The sequence below is a fragment of the Schistocerca serialis genome, chromosome 5 (genome assembly GCF_023864345.2).
Source record: "Schistocerca serialis cubense isolate TAMUIC-IGC-003099 chromosome 5, iqSchSeri2.2, whole genome shotgun sequence".
Classification (NCBI taxonomy): Eukaryota; Metazoa; Arthropoda; class Insecta; order Orthoptera; family Acrididae; genus Schistocerca; species Schistocerca serialis.
Genome location: NC_064642.1, coordinates 635,994,687 through 636,007,529, shown reverse-complemented (window position 1 = coordinate 636,007,529; position 12,843 = coordinate 635,994,687). Strand labels below are relative to the sequence as shown.

General features: G+C 44.6%; 1 protein-coding gene across 2 annotated transcripts in view; it reads left to right on the top strand.

The window, feature by feature from the left end:
• The window catches only part of LOC126481330 (muscle, skeletal receptor tyrosine protein kinase-like), a 617,768-nt gene that overhangs the window by 514,023 nt on the left and 90,902 nt on the right, over positions 1–12,843 (top strand). For both annotated transcript variants that reach the window (XM_050104999.1, XM_050104998.1), the window contains exon 5: positions 3,249–3,432. In XM_050104999.1, coding sequence (XP_049960956.1) covers positions 3,249–3,432 — 184 coding nt within the window. The remainder of the gene's footprint in view (positions 1–3,248; positions 3,433–12,843) is intronic.

Sequence of the window (12,843 nt, the reverse complement as noted above, 5' to 3'; positions counted from 1 at the left end):
ATTATGTTAATTGTTTATTCATTGAAAAACTATGTAACTCTGCGTCTGCAAAGTATGTTCCATAACTAAACCGAAAAACCCGACACGACGTAAAGCTGCTATAAAATAATTTTCCAATTAATAATGACACTTTTTTTTTTACTCATTAGTCTTCTGACTGGTTTGATGTGGCCCGCCACTAATTTCATTCCTGTGTCAACCTTTTCATCTCAGAGTAGCATTTGCAACCTAAGTCCTCAATTATATGCGGTATGTATTCCAGTCTCTGTCTTCCTCTACAGTTTTTACTCTCTGAAGTTCGCTTTAGGACCATGAAAGTGACTCCCTGGTATCTTAACAGATGTCCTATCATCTTGTCCCTCCTTCTTGTCAGTGTTTTCCATATATTAATTTTCTCGCCGGTTCTGCGGAGAACGTTCTCAGTCCTTACCTTATCAGACCACCTAATTTTCAACATTCGTCTGTAGCACAACATCTAAAAAGCATCGATATCCTTCTGTTCCGGATTTCCCACAGCCATGTTTAATGACAATACAATGCTGTGCTCCAAAAGCATATTCTCAGAAATTTCTTCCTGAAATGAAGGCCCCTTTTTGACAGTAATAGCTTGATTTATATGCCCTCCTTCCACCGTCCGTCTTGTGTTATTTTGCAGCCCAGGTAGCTTAATTCCTTGATTTCGTCAACTTCGAGATCCCTAAATCTAATGTTAAGTTTCTCTTTGTTCTAATATCTGTTACTTATCATTATTTTCGTCTTTCATTGATTTATTCTCAGTCCATATTCTATACTAATTAGCCAATTCCATTCCACAGATCCTGTAATTCTTCTTCACTTTCACTGAGGAAATCAATGTCATCAGCGAATCTTATCGTTGACATTCTTTCGCACTGAAATTTAATCTCACTCTTGAAACTTTTTTTATTTTCATCATTGCTTCTTCGATGTGTAGACTGAACAGTAGAGCCGACTACATTCCTGTCGTACACTCTTTTCATCCGAGCACTTCCTTCTTGTTCTTCCACCCTTACTGTTCGCACTTTCCTATTATACATACTGTGTATAACCCGTCTTTCCCTATACCTTATCCCTATTTTTAGCAGCCCTTGCATCATTTTACATTGTCAAACGCTTTTTCCAGGTCAACGAATCCTATAAACGTATCTTGATTTTTCTTCAGTTTGACAAATCGCAGATAAAGAGAACATTTTTATATCAACGAAAAACTATCGGTAAAGTTGATAACACTACAGAAAAAAAAGTGATATATTTAACCAGAAAGATGCAAATAAACAGTGGTGGTGCTACACTGTGGTGCGTTTCACAAAGAAAATGTGTAGTTCTGCAAAGCATGCGGTATCAGGCAAGAATTAACAATGTTAAAACAAAGTATACTTCCAAAACGAGCAAGCAGACGCCGTTCCCTGATCTGAGAGAAATTCAGGTTAAAATCAACTCTTCTTTAACTAACTGTTTTTCAATCTAAAAAGCAATCCAGACAGTACATATTTTACAGTACAGGTCACTAATGTTTCATGTTAACAAAACGGGGAAACATGTTCAATGACAAAAGCATACGCTTTCTTGTTGTTGCAAAGGCCGAATTAAAACACATATTACAGTAGTACATTTGTTATAAAACTTTATATCCGAAAGATAGCAAAAAATTTTATTTTTATTGTTGGCAACCGGTTTCGACAGATATAATAGTCATTTTGTGGTCTTCAAAAATTTTTTCTTTAATACGTGTTCATTGTAAGTTAGAGCCTCATGCCATGTTGTCATAATGGTGGATAAAAAGTAGTACATTATACAAAAGTTTCTCAGAAATAAAACACAATTAAGAAGCACATTGTGCACGTGGCCATGTCCGTATACATAGCGCTAACAGATTGTTAAGTTCAAAAAATGGCTGTGAGCACTATGGGACTTTACTTCTGAGGTTATCAGTACCCTAAAACTTAGAACTACTTAAACCTAACTAACCTAAGGACATCACACACATCCATGCCTGAGGTAGGATTCGAACCTGCGAACGTAGCGGTCGCGCGGTTCCAGACTGTAGCGCCTAGGACCGCTCGGCATCCCGGTCGGCGATTATTAAGTCTTAAAAATTACAATAGACAATAAAATGCACATTTGCACATCCGTTTACGTTTGGGTGATATGTTCCATACATTGATGAACCGCCGGCCGGTGTGACCGAGCGGTTCTAGGTGCTACGGTCTGGAACCGCGTGACCGCTACGGTCGCAGGTTCGAATCCTGCCTCGGGCATGGATGTGTGTGATGTCCTTAAGTTAGTGAGGTTTAAGTAGTTGTAAGTTCTAGGGGACTGATGACCTCAGATGTTAAGTCCCACAGTGCTCAGAGCCACTTGAACTTTTTTTTTTTTTTTTTATGAACCACCTTAGACGAGGTATATGGTGCAGATGAAATTTATCCACCATTACGACATCATGGCATGAGGTTCTAACTCACAATGGCTGGACTGTTTGGGGCAAGAGACCAAACTGCGAGGTCATCGGTCTCATCGGATTAGGGTAGGACGGGGAAGGAAGTCGGCCGTGCCCTGTCAAAGGAACCATCCCGGCAATTACCTGGAGCGATTTAGGGAAATCACGGAAAACCTAAATCAGGATGGCCGGGCGCGAGATTGCACCGTCGTCCTCCCGAATGCGAGTCCAATGTGTAACTCACAATGAGCACGCTTTGTAACAAAAAATTTTTGAAGATCAGAAGATGTCGAAATCGGTTGACAAAAATGAAGAAGAATTGGTGCGATCTTGCCTACATAAAGTTTTTTAGCAAGTAAAACAGATCGCCCCTTCCACAGTATCAACAAGAGAGAATTCAGTTCTTGAGATAGTTACTTCGACGTAATTTAACATATAAATTCCATATTATTTTCACTAGTTTATTTCCTACACCTTTGTTGTATCGATAAATATTATTAGGGTAAATGTCTGATTTCAGAAATGAACGTTCCTTAGTGTATTTTAGCATTCATAATGTATGTGGTTTCATCGACGTAGATGGAAGTAAAGTAAATAAAACGCAGTTGAAACGTTAATGCTTTGGCGGCCAGCTTTGTGGTACAGAGCAATGTTTGAGCGTGCACTGGTACAGAGTAAACAGGCATGTGTGTGTGTGTGTGTGTGTGTGTGTGTGCGTGTGCGTGTGCGTGCGCGTGCGCGTGCGCGTGTTCGCGCGCGCTGGGTTGTGTACATTTGGGCGTACTTTGTACAGGCGGGCGGCGTGGTGGTATCCGGCGTGGGGTCGCTGAGCGCCAGCAAGGGCCTGCTCGAGGCCGAGCGCTACACGCCCAACCCGCAGTACACGGTGTGTCCGGCGCCCGCACTCCTACTGGACAGGGACAGCATCAGCTTCCTGCACGAGATCGGCGAGGGCTGCTTCGGCAAGGTCTACAAAGGTACGTCCCGTCACTAGCTTCCCCTCGATGTTTTCAGTAGGTCCTCGGCAGCCTCAGCTCCTTCACTTTCTTCGCACGCTGCCCCACGGGTTGTCAGTTTGGGAATTATTTACGGCTCAATGACAAGGCCACTGGTAATGCTGGAATAGCACATTAAAAATTAATTATAGGGCGAAACGATCGCCATTAGTCTTTATCACTTAGAAAAGAACGAACCAAAATTCGGATGACTTTCATGTGGAGGTCCAAACAGTTCAGCTGCACATCTATTGAATCGTACCTACTAATGAGTAGGTAAGTTACACTACACCAAGAAGAAATGCAGATGATAAACGGGTATTCATTGCACAAATATATTATACTAGAACTGACATGTGATTACATTCTCACGCAGTTTGGGTGCATAGATCCTGAGAAATCAGTACCCAGAACAATCACCTCTGGCCGTAATAACGGCCTCGATACGCCTGGGCATTGAGTCAGAGCTTGGATGGCGTGTACAGGTACAGTTGCCCATGCAGCTTCAACACGATACCACAGTTCATCAAGAGTAGTGACTGGAGTATTGTGACGAGCCAGTTGCTCAGCTACCATTGACCAGACGTTTTCAATTGGTGAGAGATCTGGAGAATGTGTTTCCCAGGGCGGCTGTCGAACATTTTCTGTATCCAGAAAGGCTCGTACAGGACCTGCAACATGCGGTCGTGCATTATCCTACTGAAATGTAGGGTTTCTCAGGGATCGAATGAAGGGTAGAGCCACGGGTCGTAACACATCTGAAATGTAACGTCCACTGTTCAAAGTGCCGTCAATGCGAACAAGAGGTGATCGAGACGTGTAATCAATGGCACCCCATACCATCACGCCGGGTGATACGCCAGTATGGCGATGACGAATACACGCTTCCAATGTGCAATCACCTCGATGTCGCCAAACACGGATGCGACCATCATGATGCTGTAAACAGGACCTATATTCATCCGAAAAAATGACGTTTTGCCATTCGTGCACCCAGGTTCGTCGTGGAGTACACCAGCGCAGGCGCTCCTGTCTGTGATGCAGCGTCGAGGGTAACCGCAGCCATGGTCTCCGAGCTGATAGTCCATGCAAACATCGTGGAACTGTTCGTGCAGGTGGTTGTTGTCTTGCAAACGTACCCATCTGGTGACTCGGGGATCGAGACGTGGCTGCACGATCCGTTACAGCCATGCGGATAAGATGCCTGTCATCTCGACTGCTAGTGATACGAGGCCGTTGGGATCCAGCACAGCGTTCCGTATTATCCCCCTGAACCCATCGATCCCATATTTTACTAACAGTCATTGGATCTCCACCATCGCGAGCAGCAATGTCGCGATACGATAAACCGCAATCGCGACAGGCAACAATCCGACCTTTATCAAAGTCGGAAACGTGATGGTATTCCTTCCTCCTCTTTACACGAGTCATCACAACAACGTTTCACCAGGCAACGCCGGTCAACTGCTGTTTGTGTATGAGAAATCGGTGGGAAAGTTTCTTCATGTCAGCACGTTGTAAGTGTCGCCACCGGCGCCAACCTTGTGTCAGTGCTCTGAAAAGCTAATCATTTGCATATCACAGCATCTTCTTCCTGTCGATTAAATTTCGCGTCTGTAGCACGTCATATTCGTGGTGTATCAATTTTAATGGCCAGTAGTGTATATGATAGAGTAATTTTTGAGAACATTTCTTGTGGAGAAAACAGCGATATGTCTAAAACACTTTAAAATGCATTAAAAACAGTCTTGACCGCAGTAAAATAATTTGGTTACCGGTTTCGGGCAAAATGTGTCCATCTTGAGCGGCAGTAAACAGAGTAGGTGCAGTGACTGCACGAGCAGTTGACGTTCGTGGATTCACCACCTGCCCTTTTCGCCGCCGCCGCCTACCACCATGTACATGGTCTGAAGATGCTCACATTCTGGCCGAAACCGGCAACCACTGTATTTTGTTGCGATCAAGACTATTTTTAATCCATTTTTAAATTAAATGAAGGAGTTCTACTACTGGAGAAATTGGCTACTACTTGATTCTACTATTGATTCAATACAAAGGTCGCCAGACGCCTGAGCACCAACGACCAGTGTAAAGAAAGGGGTATATCCTATGGCATGTAGGCTGATTGCATGCTATATGTCATTTCAAAAAGACTTGCACCACGGAATTGTCATAAGAAATAACGCCTTACATATTTTATCTTTGAACACTAAAGGAGGGAAAATGTTACAGTCTTACCAAACCTTCGTGAATTATATTACTCCGTATTTTATTCCATGCTACTCATAATTTATAGTTTATGCACTAGCTAATTTCAATTAGGTCTCCAATGTTACGGTCTAAGGCGCTGCAGTCATGGACTGTGCGGCTGGTCCCGGCGGAGGTTCGAGTCCTCCCTCGGGCATGGGTGTGTGTGTTTGTCCTTAGGATAATTTAGGTTAAGTTCAAATGGCTCTGAGTACTATGGGACTTAACCCTTTGTTTCTTGACATAAGAAAAAATTTGCTTTTTAACATTTTCTTTGCAGAATTTATGCTATTGTGGCCTCAAATGACGGTAGAATTTTTTGTAAAATTTTATTTTATTTTGCACAACTTTTTTCTCTCCTGGTACTCAGAAGTACCGTCAGACTCCATGGACAGAATCACAACATGCGCAGAAAAATGCTCCAATTTTTATAACTTGTACTTTATTCCACGTAAATATTAAATATTTTTTACATTAGAAAATTAATTAACAGAAATATGATATTTCTGAATTTTTTTTTAAATTTCGCATAAATTTATTCTAGAGCAGCTTCACAATGCATAGTAACTTAGCTATACATTTTTGACAGTGTATACATATCACATATTTAGTGATACCTCATGAAATCGTAGGAAACAGTTCTTTTTTTCATTGCAGCACAAATATATTTTACATGTACTACATTGTGAATGTGGTCTCGACTGAATTTTATTTTTCGCACACATTTCGCATCGTCCTCTTTTACAACTGAACACTACAAAATGGTTTCCTCGGTTGCCAAGACGTACATCCTTCGGAACAGAAAAGTTATCCTTCGTTCTCTTTGGGAGAGTTATTTCATCTTTACCAGAGTTTCTCTTTTTGAGATTTGGCACTTGCTGTTCATTCATTAGCCCTTGTGCCACAGCACGCCTGAATTCCAGCAGTGGCAGTGCCCCATGTAGATCACTGAAAATGACGTAAGCATTGACAAAAGCAATTTCTATTGCTCCACAGAAGAGACGGTGCCACCATTTCTTTGATCGCTTGTCAAGACCATAAGTTGAACGTAATCTGTCTGCATGATCCACACCACCCATGTTTTTATTGTAATCACATACAATAACTGGACATGGTATAGTCATCTTAGTTCCATCTTTCTGATTTTTTGTCACTACGCTCTGTTCAGTGCCATGGAAGTTTGACGCAAAATACACTACTTTATTTTCCTTCCATTGAAATACTATTAGGTCTAAAGATGACTCTCTGTGATTTGATTTAGACATTTTTCTTTAGGTATATTCCCTGGCAAACCTTTCCTGTTTGTTCTAATTGTTCCACAGGCAAATGTATTTACCGATTTCTGTGTGAGAAAAAGTGGACAGAACAACTAGTGAGAGGTAATGCATTGTTGCTACAATAAAGTGTTCACACAACCTGACGGTACTAATAAGTCCGCCTTATATTTTCCACTTTATCTCATTCACATGTAACGTAATGCTTCAAACTATTATAAAAAAACAAAGAAGGTAAGTACGTACAATGGAAAACTCAACGGAAGTTTCAATAAATTGCGCACAAATTCAGGCAACACCATGGAAACAAGCACATACAATCATCTGCTTTCACAGCAGCGCGCGAAAAACAATTTCAAGCTCTGACCGCCAGAGAGGTCTATGTATTGCACGATAACATCTATGAAACAGTAGTGCAGAGTTACTGTTACGTACCGACAGGCTCTCAGATCACGAAACTGCACCACGAGAAAATAATGAAAGTCAAATTTACTGGTACTTTTAAGTACCGTCAGGCAACAAAGGGTTAACATCTGTGGTCATCAGTCCCCTAGAACATAGAACTACTTAAACCTAACTAACCTAAGGACATCACAAACATCCATGCCCGAGGCAGGATTCGAACCTGCGACCGTAGCATTAGGTTAAGCAGTGTGTAAGCTTAGGGGCTGATGACCTTAGCAGTTAAGTCCCATAAGATTTCACACACGTTTGAACATTTTTTTTGCCTCCAATCTTATGTGACATATCAAGTAAGCACAGAATGTCCTGTTTTAGACTCTATACTGACAATACCAGACGGCGGGAACCGCGAATTTGTAGCAACTGCAATTATTTTACAATAGCTTAGTAATCTAGATGTAACGAGGTGTCGCTCAGTTTTGATTTCGTGCCTATTAGGGGGAAACTTCAAACAGTGGAGCAATACTGTAGAGTTGGCCTTGGTTAATCCATAATCAGAGTGATGTGAGGCTAACTAAGTACCGAAATGATGTCAAAAAGAATTCGATTACTGCATATTTATTTCAGAATACTCTACACGTATGCGCAAAATTGAACATGACGAACGTCTTCGTTCAAAACAACAAGGGACACTTGCAGTATTAAACTGCCTCAGTTGCATGTAATACACATAGCTCTGGACCGCGAACTGTTGTGAAACACGTTATAGGACACGTGTTACTTTTAAAGTTCGCGACTGAACCGACTGTAAACGATGTGACAGAAATAAATGCTTTACCTATGATACAGTCATAGTTTCTCTTCCACACTCGTGCTCGCTTGAACGGGGGGAAACGGGGGAGAGTATTACAGTATGTTACATTAACTGTACGTGTTATAACTGAGCGGAGAGTTCGATTCTTCGACTCCTCTTCACCAAAAGCAAAACGGCCTCCCAAAGAGTGACCAAACAAAGAAGTTGTTACAGAGCTTGTACCGAGGTTGTTACAGAGCTTGTACCGAATGACCGAAACTGGTTAGCGCAGATTCTCATCGAATCTTGGGAATACGTAGTCCAGTCACATTAAAGGGGTCACCACCTACGTTCGACATCAATATGCGATAACCATTCACAGACGGCAGGTTGCAGTACTAGCAGAAGAGGATGTACAGGGTGGTCCATTGATGGTGACCGGGCCAAATATCTCACGAAATAAGCGTCAAACGAAAAACCTACAAAGAATGAAACTTGTCTAGCTTGAAGGGGGAAACCAGATGGCGCTATGGTTGGCCCGCTAGATGGCGCTGCCATAGGTCAAACGGATATCAACTGCGTTTTTTAAAATAGGAACCCCCATTTTTTTATTACATCTTCGTGTACTACGTAAAGAAATATGAGTGTTTTAGTTGGACCACGTTTTTCGCTTTGTGTAATAATCACAAACGTGGTATCACGTAACATTCCGCCAGTGCGGCCGGTATTTGCCTCGTGATACATTACCCGTGTTAAAATGCACCGTTTACCAATTACGGAAAACTTCGATATCGTGTTGATGTATGGCTACAGTGATCAAAATGCCCAACAGGCGTGTGCTATGTATGCTGCTCGGTATCCTGGACGACATCATTCAAGTGTCCGGACCGTTCGCCGGATAGTTACGTCATTTAAGGAGATAGGAAGTGTTCAGCCACATGTGAAACGTCAGCCACGACCTGCAACAAATGATGATAGGTGTTTTAGCTGCTGTCACGGCTTATCCGCACATTAGTAGCAGACAAATTGCGCGAGAATCGGGAATCCTGAAAACGTCGGCGTTGAGAATGCTACATCAACATCGATTGCACCCGTACCACATTTATATGCACCAGGAATTGCATGGCGACGACTTTGAACATCGTGTACAGTTTAGCCACTGAGCACAAGAGAAATTACGGGACGATGACAGATTTTTTGCACGCGTTCTATTTAGCGACGAAGCGTCATTCACCAACAGCGGTAACGTAAACCGGCATAATATGTACTATTGGGCAACGGAAAATCCACGATGGCTGCGACAAGTGGAACATGAGTGACCTTGGCGGGCTAATGTGCATTATGGGATTAAGGATAATTGGCCCCCATTTTATTGATGGCAATCTAAATGGTGCATTGTATCCCAGTTTCCTACGTAATGTTCTACCGATGTTACTACAAGATGTTTCACTGCATGACAGAATGGCGACGTACTTCCAACATGATGGATGTCCGGCACACAGCTCGCATGCGGTCCAAGCGGTATTGAGTAACATACACTCCTGGAAATGGAAAAAAGAACACATTGACACCGGTGTGTCAGACCCACCATACTTGCTCCGGACACTGCGAGAGGACTGTTCAAGCAATCATCACACGCACGGTACAGCGGACACACCAGGAACCGCGGTGTTGGCCGTCGAATGGCGCTAGCTGCGCAGCATTTGTGCACCGCCGCCGTCAGTGTCAGCCAGTTTGCCGTGGCATACGGAGCTCCATCGCAGTCGTTAACACTGGTAGCATGCCGCGACAGCGTGGACGTGAACCGTATGTGCAGTTGACGGACTTTGAGCGAGGGCGTATAGTGGGCATGCGGGAGGCCGGGTGGACGTACAGCCGAATTGCTCAACACGTGGGGCGTGAGGTCTCCACAGTACATCGATGTTGTCGCCAGTGGTCGGCGGAAGGTGCACGTGCCCGTCGACCTGGGACCGGACCGCAGCGACGCACGGATGCACGCCAAGACCGTAGGATCCTACGCAGTGCCGTAGGGGACCGCACTGCCACTTCCCAGCAAATTAGGGACACTGTTGCTCCTGGGGTATCGGCGAGGACCATTCGCAACCGTCTCCATGAAGCTGGGCTACGGTCCCGCACACCGTTAGGCCGTCTTCCGCTCACGCCCCAACATCGTGCAGCCCGCCTCCAGTGGTGTGGCGACAGGCGTGAATGGAGGGACTAATGGTGATGTGTCGTCTTCAGCGATGAGAGTCGCTTCTGCCTTGGTGCCAATGATGGTCGTATGCGTGTTTGGCGCCGTGCAGGTGAGCGCCACAATCAGGACTGCATACGACCGAGGCACACAGGGCCAACACCCGGCATCATGGTGTGGGGAGCGATCTCCTACACTGGCCGTACACCACTGGTGATCGTCGAGGGGACACTGAATAGTGCACGGTACATCCAAACCGTCATCGAACCCATCGTTCTACCATTCCTAGACCGGCAAGGGAACTTGCTGTTCCAACAGGACAATGCACGTCCGCATGTATCCCGTGCCACCCAACGTGCTCTAGAAGGTGTAAGTCAACTACCCTGGCCAGCAAGATCTCCGGATCTGTCCCCCATTGAGCATGTTTGGGACTGGATGAAGCGTCGTCTCACGCGGTCTGCACGTCCAGCACGAACGCTGGTCCAACTGAGGCGCCAGGTGGAAATGGCATGGCAAGCCGTTCCACAGGACTACATCCAGCATCTCTACGATCGTCTCCACGGGAGAATAGCAGCCTGCATTGCTGCGAAAGGTGGATATACACTGTACTAGTGCCGACATTGTGCATGCTCTGTTACCTGTGTCTATGTGCCTGTGGTTCTGTCAGTGTGATCATGTGATGTATCTGACCCCAGGAATGTGTCAATAAAGTTTCCCCTTCCTGGGACAATGAATTCACGGTGTTCTTATTTCAATTTCCAGGAGTGTATTTCATGACAGGTGGATTGGTCGTCGAAGCACCAAACCATGGCCCGCACGTTCACCGCATCTGACGTCCCCTGATTTCTTTCTGAGGGGAAAGTTGAAGGATATTTGCTGTCGTGATCCACCGACAACGCCTGACAACATACGTCAGCGCATGGTCAATTCATGTGCGAACATTACGGAAGGCGTACTACTCGCTGTTGAGAGGAATGTCGTTACACGTATTGCCATATGCATTGAGATTGACGGACATCATTTTGAGGATCTATTGCATTGATGTGATATTTACAGGTAATCACGCTGTAACTGCATGCGTTCTGAGAAATGATAAGTTCACAAAGGTACATGTATCACATTGGAACAGACGAAATAAAATGTTCAAACGTACCTACGTTCTGTATTTTAATTTAAAAAATCTACCTGTTACCATCTGTTTTCGTCTAAACGTGTGAGCCATATGTTTGTGACTATTACAGCGCCGTCTACCACAAAGCGAAAAAAGTGGTCCAACTGAAACATTCATATTTCTTTACGTACTACACGAATATGTAATAAAAAATGGGGGTCCTATTTAAAAACACGCAGTTGATATCCGTTTTACCCATGGCAGCACCATCTAGCGGGCCAACCATAGCGCCATCTGGTTTTCCCCTTCAAGCTAGATAAGTTTCGTTCTTTGTAGTTTTTTAGTTTGATGCTTATTTCGTGAATTATTTTGCCCGGTCACCATCAATGGACCACCCTGTATAAAGAGTCTCTGTGGGGGGAGGGGGGGTGGGAGGAGGAAAGTGGTAAACAGTGCAGTTGCAATTAGAAACCAAGAGCGATTTAATTGACGTTCAAAAGGGCATGACCATTATCTGTCGGACAAAGTTGGGAGCCTTTCTGAAAAGGCTAAAGTATATCGTGTATGGCAAAATGGCGGCATTCAAAGTCGGCGCCGAGGGAAATTGTGGTGCACCACGGACCATAGATGATAGGGATGAATAACAGCTATGTGTACTGGCGAAAAGACATGCGGCCGTTGAACAACGTACCGCCCAGATGAACCATGGGACTACTCATAATGCCTCCTCAACGAGATTCCAGCGAACATCGCTGTATATGGATCTCCGCAGCAGGCACCTTGCCCATTCACCCATGCTGACTGCTGTTTATCGGCGACAAAGGCTGGAATTTGCATGCCGGTACCACAACGGGACGTCTCTGAGTGGCGACAAGCGACCTTTTCAGGCGAATCGCGTTTTATGCGTGCACGGCGTGAAACGTCTAAAAGCAATCACCCTGCGAGAAGCGTAGTCAGGGTGCACCCCGGAGGAGAGAGCATTATTGTCTGGAGAATTTTTCCATGGCATTCCGTGGGTGATTCGTCATTCTGGAACGCACAATGGATCAACACAATTATGCGTCTATCCTTGGGGGACACAATCCACCCCCACATGCAGTTCGTTTCTTTCTCGGCGCGATGGCACCTACCAGCAGGATAATGCAAAGTGTCTCACAGCTCGCAGTGTAAGTGCGAGGTTGGAAGAGAGCCAGGATGACTTTAACGCACTCCCTTGACCACCAAACGAAAATCTGTGAGACCACCTCGATCGGGCTGTTCGCGTGATGGATCCTTGACCGAGAAACCTAACGCAGCCGGCCACGGCGCTGGACTCGGCATGGCTGTACATCCCTGTCGGTACTTTGCATAACCCTACTGACTCTCTTCCCTACGT